Consider the following 24,969-nt stretch of genomic DNA (forward strand, 5'->3'; position numbering starts at 1 on the left):
TGATGATTAATATTGCTCTGATAAAAGCGAGATAAAAAGGATGTGGGAAAAAAAGAAGCATGGGTAAGAGTTTAACATTGCACTGATTGATATATGGTCATTTAGATCTGGGGGGTTAGTGGCATTCAATCTCAATTGCCAGTATGTTTCCCTACAACTTAACCAATTTTCCCAGTCCCCACCTCTAGGATCCATGGATACATGTTCCAAAATTCCAAACAAAAATCCTGTGTGACTTGTTTCCATGTGAAGGTGTCTATATAGTGAATTGTTCAGATTTTTCTTTCTAATATTGTAGGTGTGTTCATATATGTGTTTATTAAGTGTCCTCTCTGATTTTCCTACATAAAAACTGGGACAATCTTTACATAAGGCTAGATATACTATATCTTTACTAAAACAGTTGCTTCTCCTAAATTTAATAACACTATTCATATTGTTGTTCAACACCACCTGTTCCTTAGCTATAATATACCTGCAATATCCACACCATCCACATTGTTTGGTTCCTAGACCTCCTTGTTTCCTCCCTTCATTTTATTTTCTCAAATAATTTTTTTTAGGTTGGTCCCTGTTTTAAAGACATACTGAGGGGTTTCAGCTAATTTATGTACAATGTCCTGATTGTTATTAAATTTAGGAACCCTAAAGTTTCCCCACACCAGCCCAAAATCAGCATGATTCATGCTTTTTAGTAAGAGTCAGAAGGTATCATTCTGTCTTGTGAGACAAGTGGGCTCTTGTGTTTTGTAATACAGATCTAGACTTAACTGCTGCATGGAAACTTGGCAAATGTACACAATGGATTAAGAACACGGCCAATGACCAAATGGTCCATATCATTTTTGTGCAGTGGGGAGCAAAGGGCCATGCCTAAAGCACATTCTACTTAATATAATCAACCTTGAGATTGTTCTACCTCAGGGAAGGGGAAAGACATTTTAAAGATTTCATCATTGACCATCATTTTTAACCAAGTTTTATTTGGACAAGTAACCTACTCCCATTAAATACAGCAGGGTTCATTTCTGGATTTATTCTGTCAAGAATGATAGGGCTTATTCTTTTGTATGAGGCAGTAGATTCTATATGATGCATAAGCTAACAGGACTGTTCTTGCTTATAAAGCAGCAGGAATAATTTTTTGATTGAAGCAGCAGGGTTTATTCCAATGCATTGGATAGCAGTTGCCACCTACAGAATATAAATGCACTGCAGATTATATTAAGAAATAGTAATGCAGAAGATACTGCATGCAGGAATTGTGGAGAAGCACTTTATCTCCATAGTCTTAGATTGCTTCCTGGTAATAGGGGGACATTCAGAGAGGATGCAAAGGGAAGATTATTGGATCATCACCTTAAGAGAAAGCCGTGTCCTTGCTAACCTAGTTAATCTCAAGGAACTGAGATGGACATAAACATTTAACAAGAATGAGTTCATCCTTGATCACCTTCCAAACTAACCATGTCATACACTAGATACGACCACCATGGATAGATAAAGTCCTAAAAAGATGATGGGGCAGATATATAAGAGAAGCATCCCCAAGGTTGTTGAGTCACAGGAAAAATCTGTTAAATTCAACAAAATGGTTTATCAGTAGAACAGGGACTCAGTAAACTTTATAGTTACTGAAGGTTTCCATTTGGTTACCTCATTGTTCTGTTGCTGGTTGGGATTTACTGGTCTGGGTCTGAGGGCATTTCAATATCCTGGACATGTCAAGTATCCTAGAGACAGACTTCTCAGGATATTCTCCGTGCCTGTACTAAAGGCATCTTTTCATCTAAAAATGTGCAATGTTTTATGGGGTCTATGAGGTGTGACATACAGCTTGTTCTGTCTGAAGCATTGGTAATCTAAATTCAGGATTGATCTGAGATACTGAAATGTTCACTTTTGCAACAATAGTCAGAGAAAGCAATAGCACATACAGGAATGCTAACTTTCTGACATTATGTCTTTCATCTGTAAAGTGACAGAACTCAGAACAAAAATACATCCACAGATGATGGATGTTGCTCAGCTGTAGGCCCCTTGTTATCTATACTACCTGTCACCCACCTGCAGCCCCAACACTTTTGCATCACTAGCAGTGCACTCAGTTTTGCGGATATTACCTTTTCCCAGCTGTAAATCCTTCATCATGCTGTTATAACTCATCCACCTGCAGATGCTATACCGCCACCACAGATCACACTCCACTGATGATGTCTGCCACACAGTTATAGATTGCACACCACTGATCATACCTCTTATCCTGCAGAAGTTGAAAATAGGTATAAAGGTTCTTAATAAGTAGTTTCAGCAGGTCAAAAAATCTGGAGACATAATTAGCATGCAATTTGAATACTGAAGAGTATATAACTCTTCCTACTTCAAGTAGGATTACAGAACACTTCTAAAAAGACACATTTAAAAAACTGCAAGTGACAAAAATATAAGCATATTATGATCAACACTGTGTAAAATCTGAAGATTTTAATAAAAAAATACTGCAAAATTAGCCTCACGAAGTCATGTATTTTTGCTTCTGAAGAACAAAGATGTAAAATGTGTGTCCTTTTTCCTTAAATTATCACGGCCACCAGTATGTTGGTCATGTACTCTGGTTTTCTGTGCACTAAACAGCTCTAAAGTCATATGTGATTGGGTGGTGAGATACATCATGCAAAACAGTAAATCAAGCCAGAAAATAGGTATGTACCTACAAAATAGGTACAGGTGAGAGGTATGCCACTGTTTGTACCTGTCAAACACCTGCAGGTCCCCCCTCTTACTCCTTCACATCATGAGCAGTATGTGGTATGTTCCGTTCCGCTGATGTTGTCACCCACGAGTAGCTCCCACATCACTGATGAAGGCTGCCAGCCATCTGTACATTCCATACAATAGCTGCCTGCCACAGTGCTAAAGGTTCAATTGCGAATCTCAGCACAAAAGTGAAGAGTGGCCCTATGGCAGAGTCACCATACAAATATAAATAATACAAAAAGCAAACAGAGAAAGTAAATAAAAATGACAGGCAAGACAGATCTAGCCCTATATCCTCAGAAAGGGAAATGTACATTAAATATTAAACAGATTTCATCTGACTACTGTTTGTTGAAAATACACTTAATATTGCCGAATTAATTTGGTATTCTTCATTGTAAACAGTGCACTAACAGTGTATGAAACAATTTCTAATGATATTTTAACCTAATGTTTGACATTGGTTAAAGTAACTGAAGTGTTTAATAGCTACACAAGATGTATGAGCTAAAATGGGGGAAATGTATGTATCTGAGAAATTTCATAGTTTTGAGATAATCCAACAGCATAAAGAATTGCACACTCCATAAGTGATCAAAACAACAGGGTAATATAAGGTGAAACAAGTACTGCTCTCTAAAAGCCCATAATGTGATTATTATGTTATACCTATTACAATTATAAAATACTACCCGTGCTGATGTTATAAAATATTATAGTAGGTAACAAACTCCAATAAAACAAATGCTTCTGATTTCTTGTCCCAAAAGCCATAGTAACCACACTAAGAAGCATAGGAATTAATAATGACCTGCAAAGGAATTATCTTTGATTATATATGTCATTTTTTGTTGTTTTACAAATACTCATAAATGATTTTTACTAGAAAAATATATAAATCACGTCTTTCTTTGTCTTTTAAATGAAATGTTTCCTTTCAGCTATCAGATTCGAAGAAGAAACTTGAGGAATTTAATGCTACTGTAGAGGGTCTAGAAGAAGGTAAAAAGAAATTACATAGAGAAATTGAGAACGTGAACCAGCAATATGAAGAAAAAGCGTCGGCCTTTGACAAGCTGGAAAAAACTAAGAACAGATTACAACAGGAACTGGATGACCTACTGGTGGACTTGGACAACCAAAGGACATTAGTCTCAAATTTAGAGAAGAAACAAAAGAAATTTGATCAGGTATGGCAGATTTCTTTTAAAAACTATATTTTATCTTAAAATGCATCCAAAACTGTAGTTCTTGCCATCCATATGTTGTTGTTGTTATTACGTGCCATTGAATAAATGTCAACCAATGGTGACTGTGGATGATTATCATGAAGCCAGGTGACTAATCACTGACAGAGGGTCATCCATCACTGTAGGATATATCACTATGTAGGGCTTCCTTTTTTATATTGACCCTTGACCTTGCCAAACATGATGTCTTTTGATAATGATCTTTCTCTTTGGATGATATGTCCAAAGAATGAAAGTCAAGTCCTGTCAACTGATTGTCATTCATATGTACCTATCACAAAATTTTAACAAATTCTACATAAGCCTTGGGAGGATATGTACAGAAACAAAGTTTTGCTAGATAGTCACGGTAATGATGGGTAAACATCAGTACATCTGTGAGGTTTGTATAGAGGTGATGTAAAACGTCTGTTAAGAATGTTAAATCACATATAAAGGTCAACTCCTAGATAAATCTTCTGCACTGTTTTCTTTTACAGTGCTTTTCTGCAGAAGCTATGATGTTTTTATATTTATTTATATACTTAATATTCACTCAGTTTTACCCCTACTGTTTTAGAGGAGTCCCAGGAAGGAAGGCTTGCACAACAGCATGATACAAACAGTATGGAAAAGTAAGATGTAATATTTTACATGGTTAATAACATACAAAAAATTGCAACACTTAATTTTAAATGGAAAAAAAAAAATGAAAACCCCACTAGAAGAAATTGGCAAGAGGAAACACTGGGATGAGACACTTAGCAACAAACAGTAGAACTCAAATAAAAGAAAACAAGAAGCCAGATGTGTACCTGGGAAGACGTTCTGTAATATTTGAATGTAACATTGGGGTCTGTCCACTTGCAGGAGATGTTTAAACAAAATTGTGGATTTTTTCCCTGAATCCCTTAAAAATAAGTGAAAAATCACATGTTTTATGATAAATCTGGTGCCCGACTTAAATTTGGAGCTCATGCTATTATTGTATAGTGTTGTAATCCATGCTTTGATCTTAATGTCTTTCAAAAGCAGATGTGACCAGTTGCACCCTTTCCTTTCGACATTAGCTAAACATTTTAAAGTGGCGTGTACTCTAACAGCACAAAAATATTTTAGATTATCTGGTATTTTATCTTTTGAGTCCCTACTTATTCAGAAATCCTATGTTAATTTTTAAATATATACCACGTTACTAAGCCAGCTGTTTAAGTAGATGAACTAGGAACATTTATATTTTTACTTTCCTGAAAAAGTCTTTTCTTTCTTTCTTTTTTTTTTAACAGATGCTAGCTGAGGAGAAAACCATCTCCAGTAAGTATGCAGATGAAAGGGATCGGGCTGAAGCAGAGGCACGGGAAAAGGAAACAAGGGCTTTGGCACTAAGTCGGGCCCTCGAGGAAGCTTTGGAGGCCAAGGAGGAAATGGAAAGAGCCAATAAGTTGTTGAAAGCTGAAATGGAAGATCTAGTTAGTTCTAAGGATGATGTAGGAAAGAATGTAAGTAAAGTAAACGCTTTATTTTTGTCAAAATACCCTCCTGTCCTTGTATGCTGTTTTCTGCTCTCTGAGTCAATAGTTCTGCTTAGGCCATTTTAACCTATAACCTATGCTTCCTTGCCACATCAATGCAACAGCTACAACTCCCCCATGTTTCCTTTTTCAGTACCTGCACTGTTTTGAGTTTCTTACCCCTTCAAGCACTCCTTATTTGTATAGAGTGCAAATGGCACTTGGTATTAGACTATGCAACACATTTTTTGAGTTAGAAGATTCCTTATGCACTTCTGCCCACATTAAGAAGCTGATGCATCAGTTCCAGCTGCAACCAGTTTTATGTCACAAAAACTGATATGAATCCTTCCATTCTTAGTCTGATATCTTCAGTTCAAACACCAGTTTTTGGTCACATAAATGAAAGCATTACAGTAAGTATTCAGAAATGTCATTCCCAGACAAGACAATGCTTTCTGGGAAACAGCCTTCTTCCTAGTTCCATTTTAATGTTCTAGGCCTAAGTCTATTTAACCATTAACTGAGGATAAGATGACAAGATGGATACAGATGGTTGCCTAGTGGAAAGCTTAGCTGTGCAATACATTGTGCAAATGCATTAAGTACTTTGGTCTTAACTGGCAACTGTCAGCTGCAGTTTTTCTCATCATTTTTACATTTGAACACTGCCTTGGCTTCAATGAGCCATCTTTCTGCTGCTCTGCTCAAGGCTGTGTATTATCCTTCCCAGGACAGTTCTCTGGAATTCTATACACCTCCTAATGCAGTTGTCACACTGATGCCACCATCTGCTGCAGTTGCTAGGATACGTCCAGTTTTCATGTCACTTCCTTGGCTGATATCGTGTATTGTTTCAACTGTTTCTTGTGACAATACCTAGACTTTGTTTAGGAAACTTCTGCTGTTAATATTTGTGGTTGTGGTGTGGCCATTCAAAGATTTTACTACTCTGATTTTTTGGCAGGTCCCAGGAGCTGTCTGAAGTAGATTTGCCTTGTTTGGTTGGTATACCTGATGAAATGAGTATTACAGTATCTTTGGATTTTTTTACCTTATGGATGCATGGTCGTACATTGATAGGGGTATGATCTTACTCTCCAATAAGTATGAAGTTTGTTCCGTCATGGCATATTTAACTTAGTATTTAGTGGTTTAATGTTTTTTGAACATCTGTGAACTCATTTAAAGGTTTTATGACTGGGAATAGCTTGAATTTTTATGCAGAAGTTGACCCGGTTTTCTGTTCTATCCAGGGCCTACGTAGATTTGAGGGGTATTCAGAATTGTATAAATGTTGAAATTATTTGGACATCATTCACTGGCTTTTTTTCAATATTTAAGGCTAGGAAAATATCAATAGTGAGTGATTCTACTCTTTTCGGTTACTAGGTCATAACTTGGATTTAGGGCTTTGTGTTCCCCTTTTTGTAACACTAGGGAAGGTTTTTTTTTTTAATTGAGAAGTTATGTATTTTGAATGATATACCTGGCTTTTCTGTTGCGAGATCTCACCTACTGCTAAATGACCATCTATGCCCTTCTGAGTGGTGAACAAATGCTGGTCCCCACCTTTTTGTCCACACACAGGACTCTTTCATCTCTTGAATATGTGTGCATGTAGGTCACTTTCTTTGCAGACAAGGCTGTTTCCATCACTTCAGAGATACTGTCTAGTTACTGCAAGGCTGCTGTTGTGATCTCATCTTAGCATATTGGAATGTTTTGGTGCTCACAGAAAGGCCACAGTATTAAATATCAAACGTACCATACAATGTGTGGTCCCATTTCTAATTCCTATAGACTGGCTACTGCCTGTCAAGATGTCTTATGTCCAGGTACTTATTCAGCTGTCAGAACCAGACTAAACAATGGGCTTCTTCCAGCTGCTGTTAAGGAGACCATGGCTATCCCTGCTCTTAAGATGACATCTTTGGATATTTTCCATACTGACCAGCTTTCCTGGCGAGGTCCATTTACTGGCAACGTTATGAAGAAGGTAGTGTACGTGTACTTTGAATCTTGACTTATGCTGCACAATCTTTTTGTTCTCTTTTGCCCAGGATTTGTGGTAAATCGTAGCACTAAGACATCCCTGATTGGGGTGGTAAAGGATCTAATTATGGTGAGGAATAACAATCGTTATTCAGTATTGGTTGTTCCTCATCTGTCTGTGGCTTATGACAGTGCTGATACAAGAGCCTGTTTTAATGACATGTGTCATACTGTGGCCACTCTCCTTCTGCCCTGGAAAGGTTTGCCTCTATCTCTAATGGCAATCTCCAAGGTTAGTGCTAGATAGTAATTTTTCTTCCTCATATCTTTTGATTTGCAGGGTACTGAATGGTTACATTTTTGAGCTTGCTGCTCCTCATCATGTTTTAACTTGCAGGGTACCAAATGGTTAAATTTTTGGGCTCGCTGCTCCTCATCATGTTTTGATTTGCAGGGTACTAAATGGTTACATTTTTGAGCTTGCTGCTCCTCATCATGTTTTAACTTGCAGGGTACCAAATGGTTAAATTTTTGGGCTCGCTGCTCCTCATCATGTTTTGATTTGCAGGGTACTAATGGTTACATTTTTGGGCTCGCTACTCCTCATCATGTTTTGATTTGCAGGGTACTAAATGGTTACATTTTTGAGCTTGCTACTCCTCATCATGTTTTGATTTGCAGGGTACTAAATCATTAAAATTTTGGGCTTGCTGCTCCTCATCATGTTTTGATTTGCAGGGTTCCAAATGGTTAAATTTTTGTGCTCACTGCTCCTCATCATGTTTTGATTTGCAGGGTACTAAATGGTTACATTTTTGAGCTCACTGCTCCTCATCATGTTTTGATTTGCAGGGTACTAAATCATTAAAATGTTGGGCTCGCTGCTCCTCATGTTTTGATTTGCAGGCTACTAAATGGTTACATTTTTGGGCTCGCTGCTCCTCATCATGTTTTGATTTGCAGGGTACTAAATGGTTACATTTTTGGGCTTGCTGCTCCTAATCATGTTTTGATTTGCAGGGTACTAAATGGTTACATTTTTGAGCTCACTGCTCCTCATCATGTTTTGATTTGCAGGGTACTAAATCGTTAAAATTTTGGGCTCGCTGTTCCTCATGTTTTGATTTGCAGGCTACTAAATGGTTACATTTTTGGGCTCGCTGCTCCTCATCATGTTTTGATTTGCAGGGTACTAAATGGTTACATTTTTGAGCTCACTGCTCCTCATCATGTTTTGATTTGCAGGGTACTAAATCGTTAAAATTTTGGGCTCGCTGCTCCTCATGTTTTGATTTGCAGGCTACTAAATGGTTACATTTTTAGGCTCACTGCTCCTCATCATGTTTTGATTTGCAGGGTACTAAATGGTTACATTTTTGAGCTCACTGCTCCTCATCATGTTTTGATTTGCAGGGTACTAAATCGTTAAAATTTTGGGCTCGCTGCTCCTCATCATGTTTTGATTTGCAGGGTACTAAATGGTTACATTTTTGGGCTCGCTGCTCCTCATCATATTTTGATTTGCAGGGTACTAAATCGTTACCTTTTTGGGCTTGCTGCTCCTAATCATGTTTTGATTTGCAGGGTACTAAATGGTTACATTTTTGAACTTGCTGCTCCTCATCATGTTTTGATTTGCAGGATACTAAATGGTTACATTTTTGGGCTCGCTGCTCCTCATCATGTTTTGATTTGAAGGGTACTAAATCATTACAATTTTAGGCTCGCTGCTCCTCATCATGTTTTGATTTGAAGGGTACTAAATGGTTACATTTTTGGGCTCGCTGCTCCTCATCATGTTTTGATTTGAAGGGTACTAAATTGTTACATTTTTGGGTTCGCTGCTCCTCATCATGTTTTGATCTTCAGGGTACTAAATCATTACAATTTTAGGCTCGCTGCTACTCATCATGTTTTGATTTGAAGGGTACTAAATGGTTACATTTTTGGGCTCGCTGCTCCTCATCATGTTTTGATTTGAAGGGTACTAAATGGTTACATTTTTGGGCTCGCTGCTCCTCATCATGTTTTGATCTTCAGGGTACTAAATCATTACAATTTTAGGCTTGCTGCTCCTGATCATGTTTTGATTTGAAGGGTACTAAATGGTTACATTTTTGGGCTCGCTGCTCTTCATCATGTTCATGCTGCCCCTGGGATATATGACTACTTGGAAAAGCAGTTTTAGGAAGCCAAAATCAATTGGGTTATTAGAATCCCTCTGCCCTCTGCAGGCGACCCATTTATACTTTAATAGGACACTGGAACTCCCTCAAAACAGAATAAATGGGAGTGTTATCATGAAGGCTGGAAGTGTTAGCTCAAAGTTGATTTGTAAAGATGAGTGGTTGCTGAACAATTCAGATGACTCTGTATTGCCAAAGTCATAATAAATAAGTAACATAACAATGTAGAGGATTTAGTGTTACTGTCACCAAATGATGTCAAAATACAGGTTTGCTTAGTAAGTGTGTTTTGGTGTTTCTGCTTAGGTCCATATTTTTAAAGGCCTGAGTTGTACATGATATCCTTCTGCACTGATTTTTGGCTTGCATGATTTAAAAGAAAATAAATGTTTTTGAACTACACCTGCTTTTCTTTATTTGACTTACAGCTCTGGTAGGCAGCTCCTGTTATGATAGTTTATTTTCAGTTGTAAGGTCCAAGCCCCATTTAATTTCTGGGCTGTAAGCAAGCTAGAACAGGAATATGTTATTCAAGTGACAGCCCGTTCAGCGAGAGCGGAGCAATCAAAGACTGAAGAAGTATGGGTGAAACAACTTTCTCGGATATTGGAGTTTTCTTTGTTCACTACTTTTATGTGACCTCAGAGTAGGTATATATAGGTTTGGGGTATATGGAGTGTGCCCCTACATTGGGGTGGGTATCTGGGGCTTGCCTTCCCTGCAAAAAATCTTACTTCTGAAATTCAGCAAAAGTTGTTTCTGCTTTTTTTTTTCTAAGTAATTGGCACTCAATAAAAGAACTGTAAGTCAAATGACATGAATCTGGTGGAACACCCTGGTTGAAGCTTGATGTCCTGATTTTGAGAGGTAAATTCATAAAGTCCAAATTATGCTTTTTCATGCCAAAAGTCCTTTTGTCTCATCTTTATAATGCAGGAACATATTTTCACATTATCTACCTCTGCAATGTCAAGTGCTCTATATATATGTGTGTGTGTGTGTGTGTGTGTGTGTGTGTGTGTGTGTGTGTGTGTGTGTGTGTGTGTGTGTGTGTGTGTGTGTGTGTGTGTGTGTGTGTGTGTGTGTGTTTATCAAGTAAGCATTTATTTATACCTCTCCAACCAAGAGGTGACTATTTTTATTATTATGAGATGGTTTCCAGAGCAATGGCTTTTCCCTTTGTAAACGTGTTTTTGAATTTTAGACATTTTTTTAAACAAATGTTATTATAAATTAAATTACCGTTTCACAATGTTTCTGGGAATAAAGATTCACTGGGTAGTTTGATGCATTCTGAGCTGCTACTTTTTCAAATAAATGTTAAATCTGCATTTGTTATGCAGCTGATATTCATTTAAATAAATTTTTCAAACATTAATATTTTGAAAGGCTAGGAAGGTATTCCCTTAAAAAGAACTTAAGACAAAAGCTAAACTGCAATGTTAATACATTAATACATGGTGAATGGACTATAACCGTTTTGTGTGTCTCATATGAAAGGTCCATGAGTTGGAGAAGTCAAAGCGCGCTCTAGAACAGCAGATGGAGGAGATGAAAACACAGCTGGAAGAACTAGAGGATGAACTACAGGCTACAGAGGATGCAAAACTCAGACTAGAAGTTAACATGCAAGCCTTAAAAGCACAGTTTGAGCGAGATCTACAAGCCAGAGATGAACAAAACGAGGAAAAGAGAAGACAGCTCGTTAAACAGGTATCGGCTTTGCTTTCCCGTTTCACAGCCTTCTCCCCATTTCCCTTCCCTGTGCATAATCCAAGATGACAACATTCCATCTCTAGCCTACAAATTAATTCCATTTTATACCATCATCCACTGAACTATTCGCTTACTGTCATGGGTTGTCTTCTGCGGTGTGATTGGCTAAGCCTACAATGGTTGGTAAATTGCTCGCTTACATTAGTTTAAACCAAGAAAAAATGCTGAAGACTCACAATATGAACCAAATGGCTGCAGGAGAAAAATAGCCCAATATTAAACAGTTTTTCATTCACAATTCTTGTACTGGACTGATTGGGCTATTTTTCTCCTGCAACCATTTGGTTCGTATTGCTCGCTTACATTAAGCTTATGAACCTATTAAAAAAAATAACCACTGAATGTAAGAATATACCTCCTCTGTAGATGAAAAAAATATCTAGATTCCTTTTGGATGAGCCACTAGGGCTTTGTATATACAGTGTTTATATATATATATATATATATATATATATATATATATATATATATATATATATATAGTATGTATGTCTGCATGCACAGGAAGGGCAATGATTTAAGTAAATGCATACCTGGGAATTTCAAACGTCCACAAAAAAGCTACCACCCCTAACTACTTGTCCTATGAGGATTCCAATTTACTGTCACCAGGACAACTACGTAATAAACACTGTAAAAAAATCTAAATAATCACAATTAGTGACACTAGCAGGGAATTAACTACATAAACCAAGCAAAAAACAAATTGAAGGAATACAGGTGAAACACAAATGGAAGGCCCAAAGAAACAAACTGCTGTAGATAAAATCCACAAGAACTTTAATCCACAAGCATTTTAAAATAAAAAAACTTGTGTAAAAACAATGAAAAATAAGGGCTTTCATTCAAAAAAATATGTGGACCTTTCAGATAACAATGCTGGAAGTACACACTCATTTTAAAGCTTTTGTGTTCAATCACATGACTGCCAAGCCCCCAGGAACTGAAACGTCATATTAAAGGAGCCACTGAAAAGAAAGTCACAGTGCATAGCACTGAGTCAATACTATTTACAAAAACTGCAACAAAGAATAAAATGCAGAAAATAGAAACAGAATGCAGTCCCCATAAAACAGATAAACACAAAAGTATGTAAATATATGCCTTATATTTAGGGCACATCTTTCCAGAGCTTTTAACTTAAGCAAACATGCTACAGAAACATGTTCATTGAAAGTCCAAGACAATTATTGGCATTCAAAATCAAACTGCCAATTTAATTCATGTTTTTAAGTAATAAGGTCCATGGACTTTCATTACTATTAGAAGGCATTTGTTCCAAAATGCAAAATTTGAACATATGGTGTGGGTAGCATTTTCTGTGTATTTATACAGGGCGTTAGTCTCTTTTCTCATTTTGAGTTCATATAAATGTTCGTACATTCTGTCCCTCAGCCTCCTCTCCATTTTTCCTATGTAGAAGTAGGGGCAGAACATACATAGTGCACAATATCCCATCTTTGTCGTATAACAATTTAATCTGTTTTTTATAGCGACCACCTGGTTGTTCAATGTAATTTCATGGCACACCATTATATTGGGTCAGTAGGGACAACAATCACATTTTTTCATCCTCATAAATTCAATATTTTGTCTATGTTGGGGTTTGGACCATCTGTGTTCTAATATTGCTTTCAAATTCCTACCCCTTCTGAAAACTACTCGTGGACTCGGCCCCACATAATCACAAATGGTATGCTCTTGTAGGAGAAGACACCAATTCTTTTCCTGGATAGATTTCATGGAGAGACCTTCAGTAGAATAAGTTGTAATAAAAGAATTCCAGAAGGTTTCTGTGATTATTTTTGTAGTCTCAGCCATGGGTGGCATTGATATTGTACCCCCACCATCTAGGACTTCCTCACTTCCAATGTTAGTCATGGAAGGGCCTCACAAAATTGGCACAAAATGATGAGACTCACATTTATTAATCACCTCTAGCATCAAGTTGTCTACAAATTTTGTAGGATAGCCATGTTTTAAAAACATGTTCTTCAGCAATATGCACTCATCCCAAAATTCAGGATCTTCTAAGGTCATTCGGGCTGCCCTGATAAACTGGCCCATGACCACTGCCCTTTCCTGTGTTATAGGGTGCAAACTGTCAGAATGGAGAAAACTGAATACATGGGCTTCCTATAAATTTTGGAGGTGAATCTTCTGTTTATATTCTCCTTGGCCAACCATATGTCCAGGTAAGCTATATTTACATCATTACTCTCAAGGGTAAATGCAAGAAACTCTGTTGTTCACTACATAACAAAAATGGGGGGTGTCATGAGCTTCACCATCCCACAGGATAACAATATCATCAAAAAAGCATGTGTATAATCTACCTGATGCAAAAAAAGAGGAGTTAAATAAAAACTTTTTCTCCTTTTGTATCATGATAATGTTGGCAAAAAGACCCCCACACACTGCACCCATGGCTACCCCTGCTTGTTGCAAGAACAGTTCACCTCCAAATTTAACAATACCCATATGAGGTGCTGTGCCATGCTTCAACCTTTGACCCTTTATATTCCTCATTGCAGCAACTCTTTCCCTTCCTGTTTATTCTAACACCCCCTCCTCTCACCTGCTTCATACCTCTGTCTTACTGAAAGTTGTCTTCAGCCACATCTCTCAGACATGTTTTTTAGATCCCCAGATTCTTTCACCGCAACTAATTTTTCTTTATCTACTGTCTACATCTCTTTTCCCCAAGTGCTTCAGTCTTTCCTTCTTTACATTAGTTAATTACCCTCTTTAGACCCCAGCAGCCCCTGCAGTTTTGTTTTCTGCACGCCCCATCCTGTCCCATCTACCGCTGTCTGACACAGTCCCAAACAACACCATACAAACAAAATTCCCAGCTACTGTGCACTGCTGGACATCCACCATGTCCAGCATTACAATCCTGATGCCTGGAAGGAGCAAGAACATGAACCCTTGTAAGCTAACTCTCCAATCTGTTCCATAGATTTTTTTCCCACTGTAGCCAAGGAATTTAGTTTATAGCAGTTAGAATTCAAGCAGACAGTGTGGACACAAACCATAATCCTGCCCTGTACTAAGTCATTATGTACACAGACAACTGATACATGCACCTTGAGCATGGAAAAGCTGAGGCCAAAAAATATTGGTGTCTGGCATATGTCAGGAACATCTGCAAGCTGATTGGTTCAAAATAGACAGGTTGCAGTTTTATTCAAATTCAAAATAAAACCATTTCTAATTATTTCCCTATCAGCCTCAGTAATGTTTGAGATTTGTCTAGCTAACTAAGAGCGATCAAGGGGTCTACATCAGAAGTCAGGCCACAAAGAATAACAGACTGTCACCCAAACCATGGGGGAGAATTCTAGACTTGAAATGGGAAATGTTCCCAGTTACTAAGGACCCAAGAGCCTGAAACAATGTCTTTCTTAGCCAATAGGGGACAAGGATAATACATATTGCTGTTCCTTCCCACAACATTGTGATGAGACATGGAATCAGCAGGAATGTGTGCAGGTGTTTCCCATGTCAAAAAAAGAGAGAATACATCCATTGTTACCTAACTTGCTTTTCTGAAGCAAGTAGAGAAGATGGATGAACAGGTTAGTAGGTGGAAAATTGATGAGGTGCAGTCTCTAAATCCACAGGTCAATGGCAGGACTAGATGTGTGGTTCAGAGAGTCCACAAACTTATTCACTTCCTCAGAGATTTATGGTACACTGCCAGATGAGCAGTGCCTCCCTGCATGGGATTATGAAATCTACTCCCTTGCTTGTTTAGGTACCATAAGATGGACTGATTTCCTGAAAAATGAGGACAGGCCCAGAAAGCAGCTTTGTCTATAAGGCCAACAGGTCAAAGGATACTATTTTTAGATCCAGATGTATGATGTGAAGCCCCCAGTCCAGTGGGACTAGATTCCCTAAATCACATGGGAGCCTAAATGAGCCAATGTCTGTCACAGGAGTTTGTTATGTGTTTGGCTGTAGAAATGAAAAAACACCAGAAGACTGATGAGGAATGTCCACCACTCTGGCACCTGGCAACAAGTGTCCATGAAAGTGTGGTGTCTATAAAGTTACTAACATCTCATAATCCAGTGTAATACCCACATCCTGAGAGGTGTGTAAGTGGAACCTTGAAGATCACAAGAGTTAAAAAGCCAAGAAGGCACACCTAAGTCCAAGTGCAAACCCTGCACTATGTCCACCCCACTCCACTGGCCAAAGCCATGACTTCCTGGGCTATCTTTAAGAGCAGGAACAACCAGCAGTGCATTATGTCCAACTCCGTGTTAGTAATAGAAATCCTCTACAAAAGAGTCAGAGAGAGTTTCCTCCAGTTTATGGTGACCCCAAGGATTGCAACTTTGGCAGTGTCCATTCAAGACAGAACTTTCCAAGAAGTCTCTATCCAGCTCTAGTGGCATGGAGGGACAAAGCCGTGGCTATAGCTCAGGTGACCCAAGTCTAATTAGTAGCTCAGGTACTAGATGGAGCTGGCAGGGAGGATGAGAGTGCCCATCCTAGGGGGGGTGAGGGGGCAGAGCTGATCATGGGTTGTAGCAGTCCATGTCTCATGGTGATGTGAGTCGCATGTCCTTCTGCCCAGGGGAGGTGTTAGGCCAAATGAGGACACAAGAAACCCTCTGAATGACACCCCCCAATGGCTCTGAAAAATGAGGTTTAGCCCAATTGGGGAGGATGATAGCTGGCACTATAGCAGAATGAAAAAGCATTTCTAGGGAGGCCCTACATTGGGCTACAAGGAATCAGTCATTTAGGAAGCAAAGCAAAGGAGGTCCTCCTTCTGCTGTAACATTTTATCCACCATGACCAACACTGTATTAAAATCTACAGGTACTAAAGAAAGTTTATGTGTCAAGACTTTTTACTGGAAGAGATACTCCCAGAGTGAAGAGGAGTCTCGTGAGTCGACCCCAAATACTGATGTGACAAAAGGCATCTATTGTGTGCAGCAACCCAGTCGGATACCTAGTAGAAGGAAGGAAGGAACCCTTGCAAGCTGACTATCCAAAACCAAAATAATGTATCTTTTTAGTGAACTTTTGGAAGTCCAGAATCTGCTCCCCTAATAGCCAAAAAGAAGCAACAGCAAAAATGCCTGAACTCTTTCCCAAAATGGGACAACCTCTATAGTCTGTTAAACTACTGAAACAAGCTATCTGCCAGCTGAGCTCTTTCTGGGTGGGTAATGGTAATCTGTAGAATGTGGCCGGGGTGACCATTTCTACCACCCACTGAACCTTTATGAACACTTTGTGACACTTCTTCTGTCTAAGATAAACTTTCTCCCAGTGAACAGTCCTCAACTGGAGTCAGGACTCTGGAGGTACAACTTGTTGGGTCATCCTCTTTGATGACTTTGCTAGCCCTAGAGGAAGAGTGATTGGCTCAGCAGTGCCTTCCTCGGGTCATGAGTGAATCTGGGGAATAGAAGTAAAAACAAAAGTAGGAAGGTCATAATGGCCCTGCACAGAGATGAGGGGTTTCTTCTTCCTTAGTAGGCTGGTCAGATAGCACTTCCCCCAAAAAATAAAAAAAATAGGCATTCAGGATTGTGTTCCTAAGGACCTCCTTAAAGCAGTACAATCTCAGCCACATACAGTTCACATTGTTAAGTTATTTCAAAAATAACCCACAACTTAGTGAGTCCAGCTCATCAAATGAGCATTAATGAAAAATGCTGTTATTTATGAAAGTTTAGTACACTCTTTTATAAATAACACTACTGCAAAATACACTAAAAGCCTGCATTTTTAATATCAAATTACGTCTGTAAACTGAGGTTATTTACCTGCATTTTAATATCAAAATGCTATTATTTATAAACATTAAGCATGTGCTTTTATAAATAATCATCATCTTTTTTCGGCTGTTCCCGTTAGGGGTCGCCACAGCAGATCATCTGTTTCTATTTCTTCCTGTACTCTGCATCTTGCTCTGGCACACCAACCACCTGCATGTCCTCTCTCATCACACCCGTAAACCTTATCTTAGGCCTTCCTCTTTTCCTGTCACCTGGTAGCTTCAGCCTTAGCATCTTTTTCCTAATATACTCAGCATCCCTTCTCAGCACGTCCAAACCAATGTAATCTTGCCTCTCTGGCTTTGTCTCCAAACCTTCCAACCTGGGCTGACCCTCTAATATACTTATTCCTAATCCTGTCCACCCTCGTCACACCCAGTGCAAATCTTAACATCTTTACCTTTGCCACATCCAGTTCTAACTCCTGCCTTTTTGTCAATGCAACTGTCTCCAATCCATATAACATAGCTGGTCTCACTACCCTCTTGTAGACCTTCCCTTTCACTCTTACTGGTACTGGTCTGTCACAAATCGCTCCTGACACTCTTCTCCACCCACTCCATTCTGACTGTACTCTCCTCTTCACCTCTCTTCCACACTCACCATTACTCTGAACTATTGATCCCAAGTATTTAAACTCATCCACCTTCGCCACCTCTACTTCCTGCATCCTCACCATTCCTCTATCCTCCGTCTCATTCAAACACATATATTCTGTCTTAGTCCTGCTGACCTTCATTCCTTTTCTCTCTAGAGCATATCTCCATCTCTCCAGGGTCTCCTCCACCTGTTCCCTACTCTCACTACAGATCACAATGTCATCTGCAAACATCATAGTCCACGGGACTCCTGTCTGATCTCTTCTGACAGCCTGTCCATCATCATTGCAAATAAGAAAGGGCTCAGAGCTGATCCTTGATGTAATCCACCTCCACCTTAAATGCATCCGTCACTCCCACCGCAGACCTCACCGTTGTCACACTACCCTCGTACATATCCTGTACCACTCTTACATACTTCTCTGACACTCCCGACTTCCTCATACAATACCACAACTCCTCTCTAGGCACCCTGTCATATGCTTTCTCTAAGTCTACAAAAACACAATGCAACTCCTTCTGACCTTCTCTGTGCCTCTCCATCAACACTCTCAGAGCAAACATCGCATCTGTAGTGCTCTTTCCCGGCATGAAACCATACTGCTGATTACTAATGATCACGTCCCTTCTTAACCTAGCTTCCACTACTCTTTCCCATAACTTCATGCTGTGACTGATCAATTTAATCCCTCTGTAGTTACTACAGCTCTGCACATCACCCTTGTTCTTAAAAATCGGTACCAAAACACTTTTTCTCCATTCCTCAGGCATCCTCTCACTTTCCAAAATTTCGTTAAATAATCTGGTTAAAAACTCCACTGCCATTTCACCTAAACACCTCCATGCATCCACAGGTATGTCATCTGGACAAACAGCCTTTCCATTCATCATCCTCCTTGCTAATCCATTGCACTTCATGATTCACTATGCCCACATCATCCAACCTTCTCTCCCTCTCATTCTCTTCATTCATCAACCCCTCAAAGTCCTCTTTCCATCTGCTCAACACACTTTCCTCGCTTGTAAGTATGTTTCTCTCATTATCCTTTATCACCTTTACCTGCTGCACATCTTTCCTAGCTCGGTCCCTCTGTCTAGCCAATTGGTACACGTCCTTTTCTCCCTCCTTAGTGTCCAACCTTTCATACAACTCTTCATATGCCCTATCCTTAGCATTCGTCACCTCTCTCTTTGCCATGCACCTCATCTCCTTATACTCTTGTCTGCTTTCTTCATCTCTCTAACAATCCCACTTCATCTTTGCCAACCTCTTTCTCTGTATACTCTCCTGTACTTGCTCATTCCACCACCATGTCTCCTTGTCGTCCTTCCTCTGTCCAGATGTCAAACCAAGCACCTTTCTATCCGTCTCCCTTACTAGCTCTGCTGTAGTTACCCAGCTATTTGGTAACTCTTCACTGCCACCCAGTGCCTGTCTTAACTCTTCCCTGAACTCCACCTCACAATTACCCTTTTTCAATTTCCACCATTTGATCCTTGGTGCTGCCTCACACTCCTCCTCCTCTTCTTGATTACCAATGGCATCCTAAAAACCACCATCCTATGCTGCCTAACTAGACTTTCCCCGGTCACCACTTTACAGTCTCCAATCTCCTTCAAACTGGCCCTCCTACATAAGATATAATCCACCTGTGTGCATCTTCCTCCACTCTTGTATGTCACCCTATGCTCCACCCTCTTGTTAAAATACATATTCACCACAACCATGTCCATCCTTTTCACAAAATCTACTACCATCTGACCTCCTGCATTCCTTTGTTTAACACCATACCTACCCATCACTCCCTCATCCCTTCTGTTCCCTTCACCAGCATGCCCATTGAAATCTGCTCCAATCACCACTCTCTCACCCTTGGGTACAGTCATCATCACTTCATCCAACTCACTCCAAAATTTTTCTTTATCATCCCTCGCACGCCCAACTTGTGGAGCATATGCACTAACAACATTCATCATTACACCATCAATTTCCAGCTTCATAAACATCACTCTATCCAACACTCTTTTCACCTCCAAAACACTCTTAGCATACTGTTCCTTCAGGATAATTCCTAAGCGATTTCTCCTCCCATCCACACCATGATAAAACAATTTAAACCCACCTCCGATACACCTAGCCTTACTCCCCTTCCATCTGGTCTCTTGCACACACAATATACCAAACTTCCTTCTGTCCATCATATCAGCTAGCTCTCTCCCTATACCAGTCATACTGCCAACATTCAAAGTTCCGACCCTCACTACTACAGTCCTAGCCTTTCTCCTGTCTTGCTGCCTTCAGCCATGCCTTCCCCCTCCTCTCCTCCTTCTGTCAACAGTAGTCCAATTTACGCCAGCACCTTGTTGACTAACAGTACTGGTGGTGGTCGTTGTTAACCTTGGCCTCGACTGATCCGGTATGTAAATATTTACTGGTGTCCACATGAATGATTTGGCCAAGTTTTATGCCGGATGCCCTTCCTGACGCAACCCTCCTCATTTATCCGGGCTTGGGACCGGCACAAAGAAATGCCTGGCTTGTGCTTCCCCAGTGGCCGAGTTATAAACAATACTATTTCAAAATATATTAGCAGCCTGCATTTTTAATACAAATAAATACTAAATGTCAAAAACATAAGAAAATTGATGAACACAGACAAACATACCTACCCATGCTGACCACAAAATATTCTTTTACATAAAACCATGAGAAATATACAAGAAATATAATAATATGCTCCATTCCATTCAGATTATTATTTTTAAATGCATACTGGGGTAACTACAAAGAGAAATGTCAAAGTTAAATCCATATGGATGACCCCTCCAAAGCACATTATGAAATCCTGACAGATCTTATCTAATAGTGGATATAAGTGAATCCTTGCTGAATTATCTAGACAGATGTAATCTAACAGTGGATATAACAGGATTTTTGCAGAATTATTACTTGTAAAAGACAAGATCACCAAGTCGTATGGCTTGGAAAGGATCTTGCTGTCTTAGGCATCTACCTTACCTGTGACAAGAATGCTAATATTTAAAAGCCGCTGCAGTTTCTACTTAACGACAGTTCACGGAAATAATTTCCTGGATAATCATAATTCATTGCTCGAGAGTGACTTTAATTGGATATGTTGTCAGCATTTCCTGACCATGCATTTATGAGCAAACAGCATTGTCTCTACAAGAGTACTCTCCACTGGTCTAATGTCGTTCCTACTATTAAAGTAATTTACTGCTCAGCTGCTTCTGGCTTTTTCCATATTTAGGTCTGCAGTATATTTAAGCTATGGGTAAATTTATATGCACTATATTATGGTAATAAATGATTTATCCTGTGCATTTTGACAGCATAACAGCTCTGCTACTTTTTCTGTTAAAAGAGAACCAGTACAACTTTGTTTCACTTTCCTCTTGGTTGTGCACCTCAAACTGAGTTCGAATGTTCAGCTGAGGTCAGCACTTTACCACGATAAACAAACGCATAAATAAATAAGAGGAACCTTTACATTTAACCTGCCCTATTCTCATGTTCCCAACCATGACTTTGTTATATAATTACTCTTTCTGACATGATCAGTCCAGTAGCTATCAACTTCCTGTCTGAATAATTCATACTTTAACTGCATAACTTCTAAGCCATTTAATCCTGCAGAGATCAATCTATATATATGAAAATAAAAAAATGTGCACCCCCCCCCCCCTTTTCTCCTATTGTTGTACATGTTGATAAATACTGTCTCTATAACATATTCCTGCTGGCTTGGCATCGATCTTTGTGGCAAAACTGTAAAATATCCACTCTCCCTAGAGCAAACGGCAATATCATTCATTATGTTTGCATGACAGAATCACTCATCTGACTCAATTATCCATTTTCCCGTATCCTCACTGTGAAATTAACCACACCATCATAAATGTGCAGTCACCTATTCATAAATGTGACACAATTGTCATCCTCTTACTTGATCCTCCTAAGAGGAGACATAAGCCTCAGACCCTGTCCAAAATATAATTCGCTTCACCACTCCAAAAATCTGAAAAAACTATACCTTAATGCAGGCAGCCTCCATAACAAATCCAATCTGCTCAAACCATGGCTCAGCATATGCAAACTAAACTTTGTAATTATTGAAACCTAATTAAAACTAACATTGCCCCAATATATCATCAGTAAATGTTTCAACCTTTTGTGCATGAGCTCAGACAATAGAATAAGATTCGGTGTAATACTACTAACCAAAAACACATTTTTCCTGTCAAACTTTCACCTCTTCTCCAAACATATCTGACAAAGATCAAAACTGGATCACAGTTACCTGAACTTTAGGCCCTCACCCAAACACTGACATCATTTTAATATATATAGCCCACCCTGCCAAAATACAACACTATCAATGCCATAATTTGCAGTATTTTAGAAAAGATAAGCAGAAGTAATTTATTGTTGGTGACGTTAGCAGACAGTGAAACAAAGCCCTGCCGTCTGCTAGCTGTCCATCTTTCACCAGCCATCACCAAGCCATCATGCAATTCCTTGCATTTGACACTGCAAAGTTAAGACAGTGTATCACTTAGCTTAACTCTACAATGACCTAAGATGTGAACAATCAGCCACAATGAAAGGTGATGCTGCAAATGCAGTGGCGTAACTACCAGAGGCGAAGTGAGGCAATTGCCTCAGGGCACCAAGTGGCAGGGGGCACTTTGGGCAGGGGCCGGGCATTTAATTAAAAAAAATAGTTTTTTTTTTTTTTTTTTTTTTTTTTAAGCGCGTTCATCTTTAAGTAGTGTAGTCATGGGCCGCGGGTGTACTGAAATCATTGCGTGCAGTGCAGCACATCAAGTTTGCGAGCGGGAACCAAAATGGACGGTTGAGGACTATTTGCGGTTCGGTTAAGTCGACGAGGACTACTCAACTCACGTAACTTGCGAGCCCGTCCGGGAACTGAAAAATGGACGGATGGACAGACAGGAATCAGGTGAGAGGTGTGTGTGTGGGATCCGGATTTCAGACTTAGAGTGAGAGGTATGTGTGTGTGTGGCCTGGGAGTTCACACTCTCTTTGGGGCAAATGGTATGGACAGACATAGCTGTTAAACATTGAAATGGTGTTGTAGTTAAATATAATTATAAGCTTCACACTTGCAGCACACAAATCAAAATTTCTTTCCACAGCTTATGTTTCCATGCTTTGTCAGTAAGTCATTTAAATGCTCCATTTTCTCTTGTGTTCCTAGTCACTCCTGAGTACAGCCAATTGAGAATAGTTGTCATTACCTTGTTAGGAGAGACTTGTACTGTATGTAAATGAATACATGTATTAGTTTAGTAGTGGAAGCAAAGTGAAATAAATAATTTATTGCTATAATAGCAGTTTGGCCTCTCTCATAACCTTATGAGTAGCATAAGCCACAAAGTCAGTTGTTTGAGGTCAAGCAGTTCGAAAACTAACAAACCGTAAAACCATATCACGTTTTCTGTTCTGTAGTCCATTTATATAAAAGTGAAATAAGCTTTTTGTTTTATTTATTTGCATAAGTTCTGCTCGATTTTAGTGCTCTCCAAGATAACACCATTTAGTGTACAACCTACTGTGTGCATAAGCATCTGGTACATACATTTTTCCACCATGGAACATATGTTAGAAAAGTGAATAAAATGCAGCTTTTTGTTGTTGTTACTGATGCATCAGGGTCAGTATATGTCTTTAAATGAAACAGCCATTGTGTTGCTCTTATGGATAAACTTGCTTAGTGTGACCTTCTATCAGTTTTATCTCTTTGGCTGTATAGCCACTAGTAATTTTTTACATTGCCAGTTGAAGTTTATGTGCCGTTTTCCATTAGCATGCACTTAAATCACTGTATAACTAGCTTAGAGACGTGTGCTGTGCAAGTGCAGACTGTGGGATAAGTCCCACAACTGCTTTACTATAGCTTGCAGTCAGTTTTCCATAATGTGTTCCTTTAGTCAGTTTTGCTTATATCTGTTCCTCCAAAAAAAAAATGATTACCTGTTTACAATTGCCAAAAAATATGTGGATTTAATCAATGTAACTTTGTTCAGAATGGAAATAATCAACCACAGATGGAAACATATCTGTCAGTTGCATAGACTGGATGTTCTGGCTGCAGATGGTAGAACTTTGGGGGCTAAAGAAGTGACTTATTGCCAAGGCTGAGCAATGCCACAGGTAGAATATCTAAAGATGCAGGTGTGGGATGTGCTGGGAACAGACCAAGAAGATAGAGCAAGGTGAAAGAATTTAAGAATAGCTGGGGTCCCCAAAACATTATAAGGAAAGGACTATAAAACTTTCATACCAAAACAACTGGCAAAGTGAGCAAGTATGCCAGAGCAAGGGATACTACTGCAGAGAACCCATAGAATGGAGGGGCTTGCATCCCCAAAAGTAGACTTTTTATTTGTGTTTTGGTATCAGGTTTAATTTTACAGTGTTTTGTACTGAAATCGTAATAGGTTCAGTTACTTAGTTTTAATGTGTTGTCATTTAGGAGAAAAAAAGAAAGAAATATTGACTTTCATGATTTTAAAATGTCCCTAACTCATAATGTTTGACTAGGTAGTAAGTTTATGGCTTTTTACATGGACTGGCCACCCAGCGTTGAGAACTTTGGCTCTAGATGATTGCCACTGTTGAACTGACACCCTGACCCCATGTACAAAAATGGGAAAAATGATTTGTGGACAGATGGATCCACAGTAGCAGTTATCCTGAATGAAGGACATTTGGTAGGACTTTGGCAGAAACCAGCCTTCAGTCAACAAGTACCTTGGAACTCTAAGGTTCTAAGTGCCCAGTCCTACTGTTTATTCTTAACTTTTTAAAAGTAACCAATGTTAATTTATTTTTCTGCATTGATGTAAAGTATATAAAGTGATTTTGATAATATTTTATTATATACAAATATGCTCAGTTAATTAGTCATATTTGCATATTAAAGTGGATGATGTTAGTGTTATGTTATTGCACATTATACAATGACTCCCCATCAATATTCCAAAACAATCAGCGTGCCTATTGTAAATCAGACTTATACTAATGGAAAAAGGTCCGGTCGCCCGGACTATTTCCATTAG

General features: G+C 39.1%; 1 protein-coding gene across 3 annotated transcripts in view; it reads left to right on the top strand.

The window, feature by feature from the left end:
* Positions 1–24,969, top strand: part of MYH11 (myosin heavy chain 11) — a 547,944-nt gene that overhangs the window by 467,202 nt on the left and 55,773 nt on the right. For all 3 annotated transcript variants that reach the window (XM_044089163.1, XM_044089164.1, XM_044089165.1), the window contains 3 exons: positions 3,699–3,947; positions 5,273–5,485; positions 11,179–11,391. In XM_044089163.1, coding sequence (XP_043945098.1) covers positions 3,699–3,947; positions 5,273–5,485; positions 11,179–11,391 — 675 coding nt within the window. The remainder of the gene's footprint in view (positions 1–3,698; positions 3,948–5,272; positions 5,486–11,178; positions 11,392–24,969) is intronic.

This window comes from Protopterus annectens, chromosome 12.part0, assembly GCF_019279795.1.
Source record: "Protopterus annectens isolate FY-2018-M chromosome 12.part0, PAN1.0, whole genome shotgun sequence".
Lineage (NCBI taxonomy): Eukaryota > Metazoa > Chordata > Ceratodontiformes > Protopteridae > Protopterus > Protopterus annectens.